This window comes from Protopterus annectens, chromosome 4.part1 (genome assembly GCF_019279795.1).
Source record: "Protopterus annectens isolate FY-2018-M chromosome 4.part1, PAN1.0, whole genome shotgun sequence".
Taxonomy (NCBI): domain Eukaryota; kingdom Metazoa; phylum Chordata; order Ceratodontiformes; family Protopteridae; genus Protopterus; species Protopterus annectens.
In genome coordinates, this window is record NC_056734.1 from 543,293,037 (window position 1) to 543,316,581 (window position 23,545).

At 40.4% G+C, this 23,545-nt stretch overlaps 1 protein-coding gene across 1 annotated transcript in view; it reads left to right on the forward strand.

Annotated features, from left to right (window-relative positions):
• STAG1 (stromal antigen 1) overlaps positions 1 to 23,545 on the forward strand; it is a 2,620,144-nt gene that overhangs the window by 1,238,979 nt on the left and 1,357,620 nt on the right. The window contains exon 12 of the mRNA XM_044070350.1: positions 10,172 to 10,289. Coding sequence (XP_043926285.1) covers positions 10,172 to 10,289 — 118 coding nt within the window. The remainder of the gene's footprint in view (positions 1 to 10,171; positions 10,290 to 23,545) is intronic.

The following is a 23,545-nucleotide window of genomic DNA, read 5'->3' on the forward strand; positions in this document are numbered from 1 at the left end:
GGGCTTCATGCTAAATCCAGCCCGGACTGCACTCTTTGTTTTAACAAAAGTTGAAGCCATCTTCACCCTTATCACCTAGAAAAATTTGAAAACATTCATACCATCCTTGCCTTAGAGTAGCGGTCTTAAATACTTTTGCCTGTCTTTATCTTCCAGTGAAATCAATTATTTCGCCACACATTGATTGTATGCTCTCTTTGCCTTATCTTGAGCTTCCCTGTAGTTTTCCTTTAGTGGCAACATGGCATGATACTAATACTTTTTTTTATCAGTCATTGGTTTGATCATTTCCAGTTGACATAGTTCTCAACCTTCCATCTAGTCCTCATAATGTGGAACAAATGAGCAAAATGTGGAACACATACTAACAGCTAACAACTTCAATTAGGAAGGTCATAGGATGGTTAAAATATAAAAATAATCCTGTATTGAATTAATATGATTCATTTCTATTTACCATGGATATCAGTGAAAAAATTTCTAACACTGAATGTGTGGTAAATCCTTTCATAGTGAAACTTCGAGGAAGGTGAACTTTGTAAGACCCCAAATGAGGTACTTTCCTCATAATGAGCTATGCCAATCAGTTTTCGTAAGTCATTAATACCCTTCATAAATGATTGAAGCTCTACATTATTGCTTCCACTGCAGCCTTAGCATCTTTCAAACGGTCTCATTACCATTTTTTTAAATCATTGATTTCTTGGGCAGGCCTCATCTACTCACTCCATTTTGTGCGTCCTTACATCCTTATGTAGTCACTGTTTCCATTTTCACCACATCTACCTCTGTTGTTGTTTGACCACTTTAATGAGATAACTACCATCAAACCGTCCCTGAACGAGCAACTTTGCTATCTTGATTTTTATCTTTACTAATGTAGCAACCAGAGATGACAGCCACCATACACTTGAAGCGCTGTAAGATCTTAGTTTTATTTCTGAGCTTGCTACAGTGATTTGCATATCACTTAGTATGTAGTTCTCTGAATACACATGTCTGAGAGAGGAAACCATCTCCTCGGTCTCTCTGTTATTTAGCGTGCATGGTGATGCATTTTATCAGGCATGAAGTGTTTTAGAGTTTGTTTTTGGAAGTACAGAAGCATTGTTCATAGTGGAATTGTGCTTCATATTTAGACTCTGGAATTTTCTTGCTACATGGCAGTGCATCTTTAAACTGGAAGCTTTAAATTCAGACATTCATTTTATTCCATACTGCAAATGGATTAGCCAGTAAGCCTGAAAGGTACAGTGTGTTACATTCCTGCATGTCATTGGGGGATATGCCTGATTTTTCTTGAAGAGACTAAAGACAGACTAGAATAAGAGATCCTGGAGTTACTGCAAGCCTTGAATGAATGTGTCCTTTGTCATTTGCTCTTTACAAGGGCATAAGGTTAAGGGGGCAGTGTAAATGCTTATGTTACTAGGATAATGTTGAGAACTAAAACTGAAGTTGCGTAATCTGCATGATGCACTTATAACACACACAATCAGTTGTACAGGAAATGATTCAGTAGAGGAGACTATTTTAATAAGCAGTGTTGTACTACTGATAAAATTATACACAGACAAAAAGTAGCATCGTCTAGGTCAGTAAAGTTTTATTAAAAGCACATTTATTTTGTTTGTGTATATTGTTGACCAGGTTAGTCCCGCTAGTCCTTTGCACTATTTTCAGAGAAAAACAAAGGTGGCATTCATTTCTATGATACCTCAGTTAAGCCTTCCAGCAAATACACAGACTTGAAAAAATACATTGTTAAGCATGTTTAGTCAAGAACAGCCAGTAACAAGCGACAGCTAAGGTGTACATTCAAAGTTCAGTCATCTAGATCTTAAAGTACCATATTTAAGAGTAATGGTACTCTCCTTGCCCTGTCTGGTATTTATTTTCACCGCTTTTAAGCTTCCTCTAATGTCCAGTGCCACTGTTAAAAGATGATTTGATATAAAGCTTTCTATTCTTTAAATTATTTTACCTGATGGATAAAGTAATTTACTCACAGACACAAAAGTGTTTGCCTCACAGGCACAAGGTACAAAGTTCGATGCTCACCTTTGAAAGGAAAATTGGCTAGGCTTAAAATGGCACATAGGGGCAGGTAGCCCAGTACTTACCTGTGAACCATTCTTGCAGCCTTATTTTAAGCTTTCTTTTGCTTTCATAGGTTCATACTAGGCTATCTGCCCTAGGGCATTTATAAGCCTAGCCAGAGTGTGTTTGGCTTTCGCCACCCATTTTAAATGAATTTTGCTATGCCCTTTTTCGAGGTTAGTATACTGTGCCTCTGTCTAACAGTGACACAGAAGTGATACCCGGGGTAAGCCTACTATCTCCCATCCACTCATCAAGATTCCTCTTGAAGAGAGTCAATGAGGGACTCTGCCTAACCTGGACTGGGATTTTATTCCAGAGTGAAGGGAGCCTCTGGGTTATGAATCTGTCCCTCCAGCATGTCCTATTTATTTCAGTGCTGAGGTTCAAGTCTCTCGAGCACGTAGCTCGATGGGATTTGGATTTTCTGAGGTGCAGCATGTCCATTAATTCCAGGTTGGACATGGCTTTATACGTCAGGCACAGATCGCCTCTGAGCAGGCGGTATGCCACTGAGTAGAGCTGGAGTTTCTTTAACCGGGCAGCATATGGCATCTGTTTGAGACCTTTGATCCTCTTGGTGAGGTACTTTTGGGGTCTTTCCAGTTGCTGCAGGTGTCTGGTAAGGTACATCCCCAAAGGGGCATTGTACTCTATTATGGGCCTGATGAGGGATGAGTAAAGAGGCACGATGACCTCCCCTGATCTAGATGTGAATCCCTTCATGATTAGGTGGGCTATATAAAATGTTTTTCTAACCACGTTGGCCACGTGGTTGTCAAATGAGCGATTGCTATCAACTTGGGTCCCCAGGTCTCTAATTACTTCTTCCATACTTAATGGATTACCACCTATGTGGTAATTTGTGGGCACTTTGTTTTTGCCAAAGGGGATGACTATACACTTTTTGGCGTTTAGCTTGAGGCCATGACTCTGACACCAGTTGTCTGTTTCTATGAGGCCCTTTTGGAGGATGCTTGTGTTGGCTGGAGAGTCGATTATGGTGCCCAGTTTGCAGTCATCTGCGAACTTGGTCAGCCACAGTCCTTCCTTGTTAGCCTGTACCTCCGAGAAATATATACCGAACAAGAGAGGTCCCAGGACTGAGCCTTGTGTGACGCCACATGTAACTGGTTTGGTGTCTGACATGGCTCCAGCAATTCTAACCATGTGGGTTCTGTCCTTGAGCCAGTTTGCAACCCATCTAGTGACATAGGGGTTTATATTTAAGCTGGTGAGCTTATCTATAATGCCCGAGTGGGGTATTGTATCGAAGGCTTTTGCAAGGTCCAGGTAGGCTGTGTGGACCACCTTCCCCTCGTCAATGGCCTTGGTGACTGTTTCAAAGAAATCAACCAGATTTAAGAGGCAGGATCTGCCCTTAACAAAGCCGAACTAGGTAGGATCCAGTGTCTGTAGGTCCTCAATATCTTTATTTATGAGGTCCATGATGATCCTTTCCATAGCTTTGCAGACCAAGCTAGTCAGGCTTATGAGGCGATAGTTTCCAGGATCCGTTGAGGCACCACCTTTGTGGAGAGGGACCACTGTTGCTGTACGCCACTCTTTGGGTACATATCCTGTAGTAAGGCTGAGATTGAACAGTAGTTTTATGTTTGGGTTTAGTTCTTCTTGGAGTTCATGTAGGACGCAGCCCGGGACACCGTCTGGTCCCATTGATGCTGTGTTTTTTTGCTTTGGAGAGGGCGGCTCTTACTTAAGCATCTGAGATGTCAGGAGGGCAGCACTCTGCTGGGATAGATATTTGTCCTTTTGGTGGGGAAGGGGGGGAGAAGTTTGCGCTGAACCTGTCAGCTAGGATGTTGGCAATGTCTGTGGGTTCGGTGTATTTTTTGTCATTTTGGACTAATTCTGAGCATATATGGGAATTCCCACCCAGGTTCCTAACATAACTAAAGAAAGCCTTGTGATTATCCTTAGTGTCCTGTGCAATTTTTCTCTCGAAGCTGGCCTTAGAAGATTTTATGAGTGCCCGTCGTTTTTTGCTAATACTGATCAGAGATGCCTTCCTTTTTGGGATTTTGCTCTATCTTTGTAGTAGCTTCTTCCTTCTGTTGTATAGTTCATTTATGGCTGGGGTCCACCAGACAGGACGCCTAACTTTGGAGGATTGGGTCTTGGTTTTATTTGGGATTGCATGATCCATGCATTCCTGAAGGTGTTCATAGAATGCGTTTATAAAGGATTCTGCGGTCTGGGCCGTATTTTCCACAGGCCCGGGGGGCTTTGAAGGATTCCACCTCAGTTTTGAGGAGTGTGAAATTTGCTTTAGAGAAGTTTTTCACTGTAGTTTTCTGGGCAGGGGCTGGGGTCGGGATGTGAATATCTAGTGAGATTAGTTTATGGTCTGATCTTACCAGTGAGGGGATACACTTCTGGTCTGGAGCATAGAGTCCCCATGTTGGTGATGATCAGGTCCAGTATGTTTTCCCCTCTTGTGGGAGTGGCAACAAGTTGTTCCATAGCATTTGAGTTTATAAATCTAGGAACCTTCGGGCTAGGGTGCTGGAGCTAGAGTAATGCTCCCAGTCTATGTTAGGGTAGTTGAAGTCGCCCAATATAATGGTGTTTGGAGAGAACTTCATATTTTCCAGTGTTCTCAGGAAGGCCGAGTGGGGTTCTTGGGTTTGGGAGGGTGGTCTGTAGCAGGCTATAAACTGGAAGGCAGTTTTACCCACTGTTAGTTGCACATGGATAGTCTCTGATGCTTTGTGCTGTGCCACCAACCTGGAGGTGTGGGTATCTTTGACGAATATTGATACTCCCCCTCCTTTTGTGGGTTCGGTCCAAGATTTGGGGTCGAAAAACATGGTATGAGGTATAACCAGGTAGTGCTGGGGGGTGCTCTCGGAATCCATGAACCAGGTTTCTGTTACTGCACAGATATCTATGTTCTCCATGCTAAGGAGAGTTTCGAGTGCATGCATCTTGAGGTTTAGACTTCTGGCGTTGAGTAGCATTACTCTTAGTTTCTTATACCTTGTGATACCTATGGAGGTGGGTTTGTCTTTTGAGCCTTGCCTAAAAAAGGCACTATGGGGGTGGCAAGAGCCTTTGCCAATATCCAAAAGCCCAGGGGTGACAGGTGCAAGCCATCCCTAGCGAAGCATCGTGGCTTGTCGAGCATGTCATCCCAGGCAGACAGGCATTGGACCCCCTTTCAGTGACACCAATACTTAAGCCAGTTGTTGAAATTGATCATCTTGTCTTCATATTGTGGCATCATTCTTGGTGAGGGTAAGATGCTACTCAAGGTCAGGGTCATACCGGCCTGGGCTACATGCTGGTCATGGTAGTACTGAGTTGAGAGAGCTTAGCCTCCAGTTTGGTTATACGGTTGCATCTCTCACGTGTTGGAATTTGTTGGGAGGAGGAGAGGGTTTGTGTACATGAGGCATTTGTAACATTGCCTCAAGATTCCCAGATTCACCAGCTGGACCGGAGAGGAGATTGACAACTGACCTTTGGACATGCTAGAATAGTATTGGGAATTCCTTTATAATTGAAAAAAAGGGCCAATGGGGAACAAAGTACTCAAGGGGAGTTTGTGAGGGTGTAGTGCTTTTAATTGTTTAGTGCTGACTTATATAATTGCTTTAGTGAGCAAGTGGCAGGCTTTAGAGTGGGAATAGGGTGTTTATTTTGAGAACTAGATCAGTTCTAAGGGAAAAAGTGAACAGCAGACTTTGTGGAGCCAAGAATGGTTTAAACCCAATTAAGCGATGCTGCGCTATGTGCAAAATCGCGCTAAAGCGGGTTTTATACAGGGGGACTTGAACGAGCTAGAAATTGGCCGAAAACAGCCAATAGACTACCAGTTTCTTGTGCTGGGAACACTCCTCCAGGGATAGATAGGCTGCTCCAAGCTCCCCACTGCCACTGGTGAACAAAGAAGCCTCCCTTTATCCAAGAAAGCAACACAGGAACTTTACAAACGTCCAGAATACAGCAAAGCTTGTATTTGGACTACTCTAGGTCAGGAAAGATGGGAAACGAGGATATTTTTTTTTTTTTTTTTTTTTTTTTTTTTTGCAACAAACAGCAGGAAAGTGCAATAAATATGTAACACAGGCTAGCGCACTTGTGTGTAGCCTCAACAGGTAAATGCAACAAACAGGACAAACTTTAAATTACAAGCGCAAAAGCGCGCTAAAGCTGATTTTAAAGCAGGGGGGTTAGTAAGAGATAGGAAATGGCCCAAAACCTGCCAATAAGCTACAGGTCACTGGGCTGGAACCACTCCTCAAGGGACAGATAGGCTGCTCAGAGCTCCCCACTCTCACTGGTGAACAAAGAAGCTTCCTCCCACCCAAATAAGGATATGGGCAACACAGGAACTATGACACAGCCCAGAGATCAGCAATACCTGAAGACCGGACTATTCTAGTTCATTAAAGGTGGGAAACTAGTTTTTTTTTTTTTTTTTTTTTTTTACAAAGTAGCAGAAATTAGGTACAGAAACACAGTAAATGCTTTAATTCGGCTAGCGCACCTGGGTGTGTAGCCTACCAGTTAAACTAAGCAAAAACAAACTTTAAAAGTGCAAAAAAAACTCAGAAATACAGGCAGGAATGCAATAAAACAACTTTGCAGAGCTTATTTAGTTAAAGAAACAGAGAAGTCTGTATATATAGAAAGGCAGCTAAAACACACAAACACTTCAGATGCAGTGCAACCTAGAGCACTTGAGTTGTAGCAATATTAAGGCAATTACAGTTATAATAAATGCTCTGAAATATACTCTATATTTCCAAAATGTTTGAGAAGCACAGTCAGAACACAAGGAGGTACAGGCAAAAAAAAAAAAAAAATTTTTTTTTTTGAAAGGGAAGAAGGAGAAACAGAAGGCCTTATCAAATGTTCTGTCTGTACTAGGTAGAATGAGCTAATGACACTAGACTGGGAGGAGTGTCACAGATCAGATTTACAGTAGGGGAGGGCAACTGCAAAGCCACCAAGTATAAGAGCAAGACACCAACTTACAATAGCTTACAGCCAGTAGCACTAGAGAAAGCCACAAATGGATAAAGATTTGTAAAGATACAGAATGCTTTTAACTGCAGACAAATCAGTTACCTGTGCAGATTAGTTAATAGCAATAAAATACACTCGAAGACTAAAAAGCAGACAATAAAAGTGCTATATATTAATTGTTAAAAACAATAATCTGCATAAATAATCGAAAAAAAACAGGATACTTGTATATCTCAGCTAACAGCTGCGTTCAACAACTCTTATCCACTCTGCTCAGTGTGTATAAAAAAGGCTGCAGGAGCATGTGAGTGAGCAGTACCCTGTTGTAATATTTTTTGAAGTGATGGCTTAGATAAGTAGGGACAGAACCCCTCACCACAGCGTATGTACCATTGTAGATATTGATTGTTTTACCAAACTTGCTTGTCTACTAAAAACCTGATCACACACCAACCTACCTCCCTGCATTAGATCCTTAGGAAGCTATGTCATTAAGTAGGTTATGTGTTTTTTTGGCATTGTTGGTGGAACCCTCTCATATAGAAGCATCAGAAGCTATACACAGTAGATACGAGCTTGGAACTAACACAGCAGAGAAGTGACTTCATGAACAGAAGATAGAGCAGCAAAGTGAATAAATTCTCATTTATCTGACATGAGAGAACAGCAAAATGAATGGAGTTCTGATTTGTTTTCTTCCTAGTTTGTTTTTCTTTTGGCTTTTCCCGGTTAGGGGTCGCCACAGTGGAACTCTGGTCCGCTAATGATTGGCAGCCGATTTTTATGGTGCCGAGGTGCCAGCCCGACGCCCAACTTTCAATGAAGGCACACCCATTCACGCACGTCTTTGGATCGCCACTCAACCTCGGGGAGGGCATGCAGACTTCACATAGAAGGTGCTCCAGCTGAGAATCGAATGGGAGAACCTCTTGCTATGAGGCGACAATGCTACCGCTGCACCACCGTGGCTTTTTTTCTTCCTAGTACATCTACTAAATGCAGCCTCGGACAAGAAGTGTACAGTTGTGTAGAAAAAAATTAATACAGGAAATAAAAACTCATTTTAATGATTTGACTGTCCAGAAGTATGCAGAACTTGGCAGTTGAACCTACAGGCTTGCATGCTTCTAACATTTTTATGAGGTCTTTTATATCAGTGATGAGACAGATGGATTTCAACAGCTGTTTGCTCTGCAAGCTGGTGGATGCATATATTAGTAATAAGAAATGGCTTAAAAGAGTATGAATTACCAACTGAAATTGTTAGTTAGTAGTCATTTACAGAAAACTTAATATCAAAAATGGTGAGGGCAAGCTGAAGATTTTAGAAAAGAAGCTGTTAAAATGTAGAAAGAGAGAAGGCTCCAGTGGTACTAATGTAGAGGGTGGGGAGGAAACTCCAGTGATTATTCTTTGGCTACTCAAATGTGTGTTATTGTGGAAACACTGATGAGAACCAGCTAGTTTATGACTCTGAAGGTGTTATCTAGGTACTTTTTGGATGACGCTTATCTTGGTGGCAGTCAACAATGTGCTTGTGGTCTCTGAACTTTAGACACTTGAAGTGAATGCTGCTTGTATTTTCAGAAGGACTGCAGCCTGCTTTTTTTCCTGATATGCTTGTGTGTGTGTGTGTGTGTGTGTGTGTGTGTGTGTGTGTGTGTGTGTGTTATAATCTAATGGGGGGGGGGGGTATTTGTATACAGGTAATATGCACTGTCTGTCATCTCAGGTTATTACTGAGGTGGAGCTACAGTTCCAGAAGAGAGGGCAGTTGTGTTTGTCTCCTTTACTACAAGTTAAAGTGTTGCTTACTGTTGACCAGACCTCTCAACTGCCCAGATTTTAGCCTCGTATTATTGATCTGTTCTTCACTTAATTTGTAGTTTTCTGGCAAATCACTAAGGATTGAAGTCACTAAATAACACATTTGAGTTTCAGACATTCGTATCCTTCAGCAAATGTACCCTAACACAAATCCTATTATTCTAGCAACTTTGTTTTTAAGATCAGTATTTAAAATCTGTCCCTATTTTTGTACGTTTGTCCTCATTATTTTCGTCTTTGTCCAGATTTCTTGGTTTGAGGTTAAAAGGTATGCTGTTGACTGAACACGCTGTTTGTAAGTAGATTAGCTGCATTGTCTTTAGCCAGCTGCCAGAGAATCATCCTTTAGAAATTGCTACTTATAAATGCCATCTCACCAGGGATGTGGGTGCTTTCAGTGCCTGTCGAGGATATGTCCATTGTGGATATTTTTGCCTTGGCCATTCAGTGATGTTCACTTCTTCCCCAAATGCAACTTCTTATAGAAGTTTATTTTGCACTTCTGTGTGTGAGCTAAGAAAAATGTTAATACTTTTTGAAGCTGGGGGTATGAGAAGAAGAAACTAAAAGTTGCCGCTGCAAGGGCATTCCCACATATCAGCTGATACTATGAGTATCTAAGCTGCAGTCATGCTGAGGCAGCGGACTCTCCTGTTCCATAGTAGCAGAGTGGATGCTGTGCGCTGTTTATCTTGTGTAGGGTTACAGTGTGGATTAGACCAGGAGGGTAGCCTAAGCAAGTCAGTCTTCACCAAGAATGGGCTTTTAGGAAGTAATCCCTGCTGTCATCCTCTGCAGAAGGCTTCATGTCTTTGTTTAGCTGCTTTTGCGGAGAAAGGTTTTGGAACATAGATTACTTTTTAGTAAAGGAGAAATCTAAACTTTCAAGACCAGTAGGCCTGTTTTTTTTTTTAATAATTAGACTGATTTTCATAGACTGACAAATTTCATGTTTAGTTATTTGTCCATGTACTGTTTTTTGTTTTATAATTTTTTTAAATGTGTGATTAATTATTTCAGTTGGTTTGAGCGTTTATTTTGGTTTTTAAAGATTTAGTTTCTGTAGCCATTGCATTTAACGTCAGTGAAGATGTTTATAGAAATCTGAAACTTTGCATGCTTTATAGTAAATGTGCTGCTGTTTTAACATTTTTTTGTCTTACTTGCATTTCTTCTGAATGTTCTTGTTAACATCTTTGCTGTGGAAGTTTCATTATAATCAGTTGGTTTTTTTTTAAACCGTTTTTAGTTGCACGAACATGCAGCTTACTTGGTAGACAGTCTGTGGGAGAGTTCACAGGAACTTTTGAAAGACTGGGAGTGTATGACTGAATTACTTCTTGAGGAGCCTGTCCAAGGAGAAGAAGGTACTTTAATATTTTTGGAGATGTGTACTGTTGTCGTATTGTTTTCTTTTTTGTCCCCTGATCAGTCGTTTTGTAAGTTGCTGCATTTAAATTGGAAACCTGAAAACTTTTATGCCACATTGCTAGTGAACATTTTCTGTTGATTATTCAAGAAAAAAATGTGGGGATTAGTAATGATTCTTTTTGTAACAAATGGGTCATTTGTTCTATTGGTAGATATTGTTTTGACTTGGGCAAGATCATACAGATAGTTTGGAATATTGGTCCCATTGGATGAAAAGATCAAAGATGTAGTTGGTAGTAAAACAAAACTGTTGTATGGAAAAGGATCAGTTGTTTAAAAAAAAAGGTTGTGTTGGTTACTACTAAGAAGTGTAGTTATTAAAGAGTTTGAAATTAGACATCCAGGCAGAGAAAATGTTTTATTTTATGTTTTTAAATCACAGATTTCTAGAATATGTGGTACACTGTTCAGTGTTTAATGTTGTCAAGACTGAGATGGTGTTTCTTCGGAGAATTTGAAAACAGATGAGAGGCATTGCAAAAGCTAATTGTAATAAAGCCTTTTTAAACATGTTTCAAAAATAAAACTATGGATATTGTGGTTCTTCACTGACAGTGGACCTAGAAGTGAACTGTGCTTATTATGTGTACAGAACCTTAACTGGCAAAATATATTAGTAGCACATATACCACCAATGTTCTGTTCCTGCTTTAAAAGAAAGCCTGCTTATTCAGTTAAGGTAAGTTTTATTCCAAGATTGACGAATTTTAACATGTGACTTGTCTGTGTAGTGTTTTGTATCAAGCTTGCGCCAGCCAGAAACTCTCGAGCTAAGGCTCCCCAGTTGCCCGTCTTCCCTTCCCTTCATATCTCGTTTTCCGCATAGAGTTTAGGACACGTTAGTCATGCTCTCAAGCTAAGTGCTAATTTTTTGTCATAAATGTCTTTATATTAAGGCTTATTTTCTTAACTCTTAAGTTGTCGTTAAACTTAGTTTTTCTTGGTTACCTTAGGATTTACTGAGTGTGTTATTTCTTCCCTTTTGTAACTTTGGTATTTCTCGCATTAACATCGCTGGTGTAGGTGTCTCCCTTCTCTCTTACCTCTGGTAAATCTTTAATACCATTGTTGGTATCCCCACCCCCCTTTTTTATTTATTTATTTTTTTATTCATTTATATATATATATTTTTTTTACCCCTTCCGGGTATTTTCTTCATTACCATTGTTGGTACGGCCCTATAAAAAAAAAATCTCTCTTGTTTTCTTATTGCTGCGTGTGTGTGTGTGTGTGTAGAAGTTTTTTGCCTGTACGTTTACTTCTGATTGGACATGGCAGAAAAACAAAACTGTACAACCGGTTTTAAGCAGTGTGAGGAAGGTAGCAGAAAGATGCCCAACTCAGACAGGCATCTTTCTTGCATATAGTGTTTAGGGGTGCCAATTTAGAAGTCCAGTTGCCATGTGAACTCTGCATGGGTTTCAGAGCTCAGACCCTTGCAGAGTGGCGCAACAAATTGATTCTCAAAGGGCTGTTAAAATGCCCTTTAGTGAGGCTTTGTCTGAGGTGGAGACATCAAAGTCTCCCAAGAAAGAATCAAAAAAGAGGAGCCACTTCCTAAATCTCTTGTCTAAAGGCCAGGTTCCTTCCTCGGAACTGAAGCTTAAAAATTCAAAGTTCACACATACGACCGTTTCGGCACTGAAGTCTACAACTTCCCACACAGTGCTGACAACTTTTATGGTGCCTACAAAAATTACCTTGGTACCGAACCCCCTTCTTCAGTACCTGCGACTCTCTTGGCACCAACAATAGTTCCCCCAGTAATACCGGTCACTTCCCTTCCAGCACAAACAATTGGTCAACCGACCAAGGTTGAATTTTTTTCCCAGGACTAAGTACTACCCATCTGTTGACCCCTTTTTGGTCAACAGTTGAGTCTAATCATTGAATGCCCAGAATCACTCTCAGGGATATCTGTTCCACCAAGAGCCTTTCAGAGCTTAATGTAGTTAGGTTAGTGGATCAGCTCTTGGTGGCCAGAGGTCTTCCAGCCCCATCCTAGGACCTCCCTCCCATCCGGATCTGAGGCCTACTCTCCAAGGACTCCAACTTAACTTCCTCCTTCAACCTCTCTGCAGGTCTTGGAGCCCTCGACTTAACCACCGCTCTCGGTGCCAGCTACTTCAGTACTGATGGTGGACCTCACCTTGGTTCTGGAACTCACTCTGTGGTCCTCTGCTCAGTCGGACCGACTCATCCTTGGGGAAAGTGACATGGCTGTTGGCTCCAGGATCCCTAGTTTGGTGCAGATTTTTTTCCATGGGGCTGTCTACGGTTCCTGGTGCTTTGACAATTCCAGGTCTTCTCAGGGCTCCTTCTCTGGAGATGGGCTCATCAGAGCGGGATGTGTGACCCCAGTTCTGAGGTTGTCTTTCTCAGTTCCAGGCTCCCATACCTCTTTAGGCGGGCCTGCCTTTCAGATTATGGAGTGAACTTTCACATCAGTGGGCTCACAGTTGGCACCATCCACATCGGAGTGTCACATCTGTGTATACTCTGGCTTGCAGCTGTCACAATCTGCTGTATTGGGGCAGTGGGCACAAGAGCAGTAAGCCTGTTGCAGGGTACACACTCTGGAGTCCTCCTCAAACCTCCCCCATGAGGAGCCACCCCATATGAGATCATGAAAGAGGAAGCACGAAGATTCTCCAGAAGCATCTCTCACTGAGGATATAGACTACGATGAAGGGGAAGGGTCCCTACGGTCACCCCCTGAAGATGTCTCTTTCGGAGACATCTTGGAAATCTTGAAACAGAGGGGTGATTGGAAGCCCACCAACCCCTCCTTCGAGGAATCAGTCTTGCAGGCTTTTCATGCCCAACCACCTGCTTTTTGGGTGACCCCATCTGCCATTGAATTGGTTAAACTCATTGTGCAGCATGCTTGGAAGGCCCTTGACACTGTAATGCCAATTCCGCGTAGACCGGCCACAATTCTCTGTGCACTGGAAGATCAACTTCACTGGTCTAAAGGCTTAGCGGTCGATGCTATGGTTGTGGTTGCCACAAAGAAGGAACTTGCAGAGGAGAGTCCTGTTGTCCATCCTCTAAACAAAGAGTCTCGGACAATGGACAGATTCAGGAAGCGGGTCTATGCTTCAACGACCTTTGCAATGTGGTCATTGAATTTCTTGGCACATTTCACCCGTCTTCAAGGGGACCTGGTCACTGTGCTCTCAGGAACCTTGGCAGGGGCGATACGCGATAAGGTTGCTTCCCAGCTTGTGACCCTAGAATCTATATCGAATTTGTCCATGTGGCTTACTGCACACACAGCTGAAAGGATGTCCAGGGCAGCGGGTACAGGTGCTGCCAATAGGCATCACGCCCAGATGCACTTATGTGACTTCACAGACCCTTTCAAGTCTTCCTATGTCATCACTCCAGTTGATGCTATCTAGTTGTTTGCCCCAAAAGTCAGACAAACATTAGCCAGGTGTGAGAAAGATGGAAAGACCTTTTCTGCTTTGGGCTTGCATTTTTCTACTCCTCAGTGACTTTATTCCAGGAATCAGATGGGTGGAAAGATGTGGTTCAGAAAGTTCCAAGGGCCTTTTCGGGACACACGTGGTGAGCCCCCACCCCCACCCCCCAGGGCAGAGGGTGGAACTCGTCAGGAAGACGCCCGTCCTGTGGCAGAGAGGGCCCGCGTAATCAGGGTTTCAGCGATTCTTTCTCTGGGCAACCCTACCAGCGCTCCTGAGCAGTGGCCCGATTGCTTACCTCTGGAGGTAGTCGGGGGAAGATTGTCTCTGCACCACTTAGCCTGGCACTCAGTAACATCAGATTCCTGGGTGCAGAGGATAATTACCAGAGGTTACCATATCCCCCTCAATCTTCATCGAAGTCCACAGAGGCAAATCCCGAACATTCCTCCCAGTCAGAGGGATACAGTAGCAGAAATTCAAAAACTGCTTCAAAAAAAGTCATCCAAAAAGTCCCACCAGACCAAATAGGATTCGGGTGTTACTCAAGATTCTTTTTAGTGCCAAAAAGCAAGGGGACTGGAGGCAAATTCTAGACCTCATTGACTTGAACATGTTTGTTCGGCAGACAAAATTCTGGATGGTCACTGTACAGTCTTTCCTTCCATTTCTGGAGAAAGATGATTGGATGTGCTCTGTAGATCTTCAGGATGTGTATTACCACATAAAAATGAACAAGAGCTCCAGAAGATACCTCCGCTTCCAGCTGGGAGCCAGTCATTACCAGTTTCGAGCACTGCCGTTTGGTCTCACCACAGCCTTCGGGGTATTCACCAAATGCATGGCAGTGGTAGCAGCTCATTTGAGGCTACAAGGATTCTGCATATTTCTGTATTTGGACGACTGGCTTCTCACCGCCCCTACCAGGCATCTACTGCTTCACGCCTTGGACTCCATTCTAGAGCTGGCAGAGGTCCTAGGCATATCGATAAACAGGGAAAAGTCAAACCCATCACCCACACAAGACTTGGAATCCATCGGAGCAACATTCAACATGAAATTGTGTGTGGCTGCTGTGCCTCTTCACAAACTGCAAAGGTTAAAGGGACACTATCGCAACTGAAATTTCAGCTACCTGCCTCGGACCGAGATCTAAACATTGCCAATTGCCCTCCCACTTTGTGACATCATTTTTGATGCACTGGACAAGCCCGCCCATGTTATCAGGTTTCTTTAAAAGTTTTCTTTATTCCCTGTCCCAGGTATGTTTTTGTCCAGTAGAATGAAAACTTCTGCTATGTGGTTCCGTGCAGGATTGCAGTCATTGTTATATCCTGCATAGCGTCTTTTTCAGACTGAAAGTAACACTTTTAATTATTTATAAATGTAATGTAATTTCAGTTGTTTAAAATCTGTGCTGTTGCAGTACGTGTATACTGTAGAAAGGGCAACGTGCAAGAGAAGGAGATGCCATTGTTAATAGTTCAGTTGATCTTCACTTCAAAAGTACTTTTCTGCTCATTTAATTTTACAAAGTCGTAAGGTGTAGTCATTACATACTAGAAGTTACAGTCTATGCCGATGTCTAAATGCCACTGTGTAAATGCGGTATGCCGCTTTTGAAAATGCCGGTTTGTAAGTGGCAGTATATAATGAAATAGTTGAACTTGCAGTTAGAATTGCAATAATTTTTTAAACATTTTGCGCATAGTAAATCTAGTAGTTCTTTGCAGCTTGCTCAGACAGTAAGGTTAATTTTTCACCACTATTATATTGATTGCTAAGTTCTATGTAATTCATTGATTTTACTGCAGGGAAGTAACGATTTCTGCAACGTGCCATTATATGCCACCTCTTGATTTTGCATGTGTTCTTTGCTATCAAATTCTGCAAAGTACATGAGAGAATGCTGGATTACCAGTCCCATCCAGGGAAAATTACTGTAATATAATTTTGCTGCTGTTGTGTATTTTTTTTTCCATTCTTCAAACTGCTTTGTAAGGTGAAATACTCTGGTCAGTGATAAGGAGGCAGAGAGTACTGCCTCCATTGGTGTTCTCTGCCTACATGCTATATTTCTCAGATCTAGTCATTTTGGGTTTCTTTTAAGTTGCTTTGGCTACTGTCAGTGAAGTATGTTGTGCATAAGTTTAAAAAAAAAACACATTGTGTCTCCACAAATGCAATAATAATGCAGTTAAATTCAGTAGTAATTGTTTTTAGCTTATCTTTTCTTGATTGGCTATTTCCACTAGGTTAGCTTTTTTTTTTTTTTTTTTCTTTCAGGAGTGAATGACATTTATCCAGTTTGGCACAGGGTAACTTTCCCCTAGCATTTTTGACATGTGCCATGGGATATTTTTATATCCAAACACAAATGCCAAGAGGTCCAGCAAGACAAACAACGTTCTCAGTAGAAAAAACACTTTAATGTGAGGAGCAAAGCTTTCGTATAAAATCCTTTATCAATACTGAAAATACAAATGCAAATGCAGAGTATATATAGGTCTAAAAAAGTCATATGACCGGCAGCCAAGAAGTCACATGACCAAATCATTAAAACAAAACATGCAGAAATAAATAAATATGCAAAGCTAAAAAATGCAAGAGCATAATGCATACATGAAAACAAAAAAACATTTAAAAAAGGAAGAATGTATATTTTTAAAAAAAGGGAAGAATGTATATTTTTTAAAAAAGCAAAGTTTTAACCTAAAAATCACATGTACAATCATATACATAGAGAGAAAATCTCATAATCTAGATCTACTCATTCTAACCAAAATAGGTTTAAGGCTGACAGTACTATTCAAACCAGGGGGTGAGTCACCCATCAATCTAATTATCCAGTTGTTTTCTTTAATTTCTAATTTGTTATTGATATCACCACCTCTGGGTGAGGGTGAAACATGGTCTATAGCTTTAAATTTAAATACATGCTGTTCACCAAAACATAGCCTGTGTTTATATAAAGCATTAGTGTCCACACATCTTCAGATTTCAGACTTGTGTTCTGTGATCCTATCTTTAAGTTTACCCGTGGTTTTACCCACATAGAAAGAGTTGCATAATACACAAGTAGCAAGGTAAACCACGTGGGTGGTAACACAAGTAGCAGTTACATTGAACCTAAACAGCCTCTTACTGACTGGGTGTTCAAAGATACCTAAATGTTCATCATCAATGTCATCACAGCACGAGCAATTATAACATTTTCGTGTGCCCATAGTGCTGGATGGATGTGTTGTGATATTTGTAGGAAAATCTTTGTAACAGAGGACACTCTTGAGGGTTCTCATGTTACGATATGCAAAAAATGGGACATTGCCCAGCATTGCTTTTAACTCTTCAGATGCCATCAAGATTAGCCAATTCTTATGGATAATACATTTAATACATGGTGTTTTTGTACTAAACGAAATAACGTATCTTACTTTCATCTCATTCTGGATGGACACATTGGGCAAGCCAACAGCTTGTGTTTCTATGGCGTCATTTAACATAACAGGGGCCACCCTCGACTTTCTTTCCTCTAGCACATTTAGTTTCTCATTATTTAAGATGGTAGCATCATAACCACTGTTAGTGAAATCAGCTATCATCTCATTCAACTGTTCGGAGAAGCTAGGATCTTCCGTGTTAAACCTGTGGCGCATGCATACTACTTGCATGAGTGTACCTTCCTGCACAGACTTCCTTTCTGTGGAGGCTTGTTCTAAGTGTACCACCGTCAAGACTCAAGTTGATATCTAAAAAATTAATAGTAATTTCAGATGAACACATTTTGAACTTCAAAAAAGATGAGATTGAATTGATGTACAGCATAAAATCATTCAAATCCTGTAATGTGCCCCCCCAAATCAAAAAACAGTCGTCCACAAATCGTTGAAAGAACTTTACATTATCTTTATATGGATTCAAACCACTAAATAAAGGTTTCCTTTCCCACTGGTATAAAACTAGGTTGGCATAAGTATTGGCTACCGAAGTACCCATAGCCGCACCTGTGAGCTGAAGATACAAGGATTCATTAAAAAGGAAAACATTATTTCTCAACACCACATCCATGAGAGTACATATTTTTTCAATTTTGTGGAAGTTGGGATCAGGACATGAGAGTAAGAATTCCCTCAACAAATCCAGGCCAATATCAGTTGGAATGACAGTAAACAAATATACTATGTCTAGGGTTACCAAAAGTTACCTTCTTAGATGTAGAGACGCCTTCTCTATGTTATACCATTGCTTAAGCTTCTGAACAAAATCAATGGTGTCACGTAAGATAGAGTCACATTGACTAAGATATGGTTGAAGTTGATCATGCAAATAAACTGAAAGCGGCTCTGTTACCCAACCAGCACCTGAAACAATTGACCTCATTGGTGGATCAGTGAGGGATTTGTGGATCTTAGGGATGCCATATAACTGTGGGGTAATTGGGCACGGTACGGTCAAATAATTAAATAGATCTAAGTCTGTCACCTTGGATCTGTAGGTCATAAATTACCATATTCACGTATGAGATACATTTCTTAACATCCAAAGGGGTGATTTCCTTAAATGCAGTGTCATCACTAAGTAAACTAGACATAGCCAAAAAATATTTGTCTCTATTCATAAGCACAACTGCACCCCCCTTATCAGCTTGCTTAATGACAATATTTATATTAGATTGCAAGTCTCTGTATGCTTGAAACTCTTCATAGCTAAGGTTAAAACATTTTCTATCATTATATTTCTTAATATTTATATCAAACATTTGTCTCATTTCTGCTTCACATACATCATGGAACGCTTTAACAACAGGTACATTGACAGGGATGTATGTACTAAGGCATTTGCAGCCTTGAGTCAACATCTGTGTATTGCCAAATAACAGTTTTAGATTTAACAGTCTCGTGAACCTTTTCAGATCTGTCAGTGTCGAAACTAAATCATCTGCACATGTGGGGATGAAGTTCAAGCCCTTAGAGAGAACAGAATAGTGTGTCTCGTGTAAAATGAAATCTGACAAGTTTAACGTACCTCTGTAAACTTGTCTCTCATCTTGCCTGAGCCTAAAGGGCTATCCAGTTTTCTTTTGTTCATTCTATTTGGTGTTTCATTCCGTGTATTCGACGAATCTCTTGTGTTAATTACACGCTCTCTAACCGCTTCTGGATGGTCCAGACTGAAGCGTTTATTGGAAAAGTTTATTTTAGTCTGCTGCATCTGCGGCGTTTTTTTGTATGCATATGTATTCCCAGTAGTAGCACTAGCATGTCTGCCATCTGTGAGGCTCTCAGAGGAGCCGGCAACGCCTCCTGTTGACGTTGAGGACGTAGTGCGGACAGAACCATCAGCTCCGTGTACCAAGGGGGTAGTTGACTTTAATTCCGAGTCATTCTGAGTTAACTGAACACTACTCGAACCAAAATCATCAAGAGAGTCCAAGCCATCATCACGAACATGCACAGGGACAGTTGCATCAGTTTTTCTGTATTTATGACTGTTGTCTCTAGGCCAAGAGAAAATGTTACTTTTTGTGAAATCATTTACATCTCGGAGAAGCTTACGCTTTTTGGTAGCTTCCATCCTTGAATCAAGTAACTGCATTTTTTCCACCATGCGCTCATAATTACTAGATAGGCTCGTAAATGCAGGCATATTAACTAAGTCATTCTCCATTGACATAATCTCCTTGAGATCATCTTCAATAGTCTGGAAGAAATCATTCATCAAATGCATGTAGTCTATTCCTAGTTTAATGTTTAGCTGTTGCCATTTCTTAAGTAACTCAGGGTAAGTGTTCCCATAGGAGGGCATTTTCAGGATTCTCAGCCCTCTGGGAACAATACCTGCAAACGCCTTAGTACATACATCCCTGTCAATGTACCTGTTGTTAAAGCGTTCCATGATGTATGTGAAGCAGAAATGAGACAAATGTTTGATATAAATATTAAGAAATATAATGATAGAAAATGTTTTAACCTTAGCTATGAAGAGTTTCAAGCATAGAGAGACTTGCAATCTAATATAAATATTGTCATTAAGCAAGCTGATAAAGGGGGTGCAGTTGTGCTTATGAATAGAGGCAAATATTTTTTGGCTATGTCTAGTTTACTTAGTGATGACACTGCATTTAAGGAAATCGCCCCTTTGGATGTTAAGAAATGTATCTCATACGTGAATATGGTAATGTATGACTTACAGATACAAGGTGACATAGACTTAGATCTATTTAATTATTTGACTGTACTGTGCCCAATTACCCCACAGTTATATGGCATCCCTAAGATCCACAAATCCCTCACTGATCCACCAATGAGGCCAATTGTTTCAGGTGCTGGTTGGGTAACAGAGCCGCTTTCAGTTTATTTGCATGATCAACTTCAACCATATCTTAGTCAATGTGACTCTATCTTACGTGACACCATTGATTTTGTTCAGAAGCTTAAGCAATGGTATAACATAGAGAAGGCGTCTCTACATCTAAGAAGGTACCTGTTGGTAACCCTAGACATAGTATCTTTGTTTACTGTCATTCCAGCTGATATTGGCCTGGATTTGTTGAGGGAATTCTTACTCTCATGTCCTGATCCCAACTTCCACAAAATTGAAAAAATATGTACTCTCATGGATGTGGTGTTGAGAAATAATGTTTTCCTTTTTAATGAATCCTTGTATCTTCAGCTCACAGGTGTGGCTATGGGTACTTCGGTAGCCAATACTTACGCCAACCTAGTTTTATACCATTGGGAAAGGAAGCATTTATTTAGTGGTTTGAATCCATATAAAGATAATGTAAAGTTCTTTCAACGATTTGTGGACGACTGTTTTTTGATTTGGGGGGGGGCACGTTACAGGATTTGAATGATTTTATGCTGTACATCAATTCAATCTCATCTTTTTTGAAGTTCAAAATGTGTTCATCTGAAATTACTATTAATTTTTTAGATATCAACTTGAGTCTTGACGGTGGTACACTTAGAACAAGCCTCCATAGAAAGGAAGTCTGTGCAGGAAGGTACACTCATGCAAGTAGTATGCATGCCACATGTTTTTAGAGGTACTGTCAGGTCTCAAGTTTATAGAGCCAGTAGGTTTAACACGGAAGATCCTAGCTTCTCCAAACAGTTGAATGAGATGATAGCTGATTTCACTAACAGTGGTTATGATGCTACCATCTTAAATAATGAGAAACTAAATGTGCTAGAGGAAAGAAAGTCGAGGGTGGCCCCTGTTATGTTAAATGACGCCATAGAAACACAAGCTGTTGGCTTGCCCAATGTGTCCATCCAGAATGAGATGAAAGTAAGATACGTTACTTCGTTTAATACAAAAACACCATGTATTAAACGTATTATCCATAAGAATTGGCTAATCTTGATGGCATCTGAAGCGTTAAAAGCAATGCTGGACAATGTCCCATTTTTTATGCATATCGTAACATGAGAACCCTCAAGAGTGTCCTCTGTTACAAAGATTTTCCTACAAATATCACAACACATCCATCCAGCACTATGGGCACACGAAAATGTTATATTTGCTCGTGCTGTGATGACATTGATGATGAACATTTAGGTATCTTTGAACACCCAGTCAGTAAGAGGCTGTTTAGGTTCAATGTAACTGCTACTTGTGTTACCACCCACGTGGTTTACCTTGCTACTTGTGTATTATGCAACTCTTTCTGTGTGGGTAAAACCACGCGTAAACTTAAAGATAGGAACACAGAACACAAGTCTGAAATCCGAAGATGTGTGGACACTAATGCTTTATATAAACACAGGCTATGTTTTGGTGAACAGCATGTATTTAAATTTAAAGCTATAGACCATGTTTCACCCTCACCCAGAGGTGGTGATATCAATAACAAATTATAAATTAAAGAATACAACTGGCTAATTAGATTGATGGGTGACTCACCCCCTGGTTTGAATAGTACTGTCAGCCTTAAACCTATTTTGGTTAGAATGAGTAGATCTAGATTATGAGATTTTCTCTTTATGTATATGATTGTACATGTGATTTTTAGGTTAAAACTTTGCTTTTTTTAAAAATATACATTCTTCCCTTTTTTAAAAAATATACATTCTTCCTTTTTTAAATGTTTTTTGTTTTCATGTATGCATTATGCTGTTGCATTTTTTAGCTTTGCATATTTATTTATTTCTGCATGTTTTGTTTTAATGATTGGGTCATGTGACTTCTTGGCTGCCGGTCATATGACTTTTTTAGACCTATATATACTCTGCATTTGCATTTGTATTTTCAGTATTGATAAAGGATTTTATCCGAAAGCTTTGCTCCTCACATTAAAGTGGTTTTTCTACTGAGAACGTTGTTTATATTTTTATATCCACCTGATACAACCAACTCAAGCAGGTATGACCTTGGTCTTAACATGTCATAGGAAGGATGGCACACTCAGTAGTGCAACCCCCCCTTTTTTCAGGGGGAGAATGACATTTATCCAGTTTGGCACAGGATAGCTTCCCCTACCTTTTTTGATATGTGCCATGGGATATTTTTATATCCACCTGATACAACCAACTCAAGCAGGTATGACCGTTGGTCTAACACGTCATCGGAAGGTTGGCACACTCAGTAGTGCAACCCCCTCCCCTTTTTTCAGGGGGAGAAGGGGAGAATGACATTTATCCAGTTTGGCACAGGATAACTTCCCCTACCTTTTTTGATAAGTGCCATGGAATATGTTTATATCCACCTGATACAACCAACTCAAGCAGATATGACCTTGGTCTAACATGTCATAGGAAGGATGGCACACTGAGTAGTGCAACCCCCCTTTTTTTTCAAGGGGAGAATGACATTTATCCTGTTTGCCACAGGATAACTTTCCCTACCTTTTTTTGATACGTGCCATGGGATACTTTATATCCACCTGATACAACCAACTCAAGCAGGTATGGCCTTAGTCTAACATGTCATCTGAAGGATGGCACATTCAAGAGTGCAGCAGTGGACTGCCGTGCTAGCAATCATCCAGACACACATCTTCATGCATTTCACAATATTTCTACTTCTGCATTACAGAGCTATATTTTATTTATTTATTTATTTCACATTTGTTAATTGGGTTAGTCCAACTGAATTTGCAAACAGACCCATTTTCAGTGGAGACCAGAGGGGAAAAGCCCCAGAAAACATAAGTAAAGATAAAGTGACAATATACAAATAATCACAATACAAAATAATTGTAAAACAGCATTAACTATTTGCATTGCATTGCATTGATAGTAAGCAACCCATTTTCAGTGGAGACCCAAGGGGAAAGAGCCCCAAGCAAACATAAGCAAAGATAAACATACAGGACAAAAAAATATAAAAAAAAAAAGAAGTGCAAATACGAAATTATAAAGGGAAAAACAAAAGAAAAAAAATAATGAACATTAAGAGTTGCACTGATAGCAGAGGTCTACAATTTACTACCTATGAGAGTAAAAACAAAAGGATAATAGTTCAAAAAAGGACACTGTCATTGATAGGAAGTGGGGGGAAAGGAATGTTATGGGGAATGGGAGGGGGGAGAGAAGGAGGGGCTATAGTCAAGCTATAGTAGTAGAGCTGAGGGTTTAGGAGGTTAGTTTAAGCAGAAGTTAGATATGTAACTAAACACCATTTTGTGTTACTAAATTTATCAAAGTGAACCATTTTAAGTTTTGTTATTTAAGCAAAAGTTGTTCATCCAAATTATTTATAGCTATGTAACCACAAAGAAAAAAAAACTCACACAAACGTGTATAATACATAACAGAGAC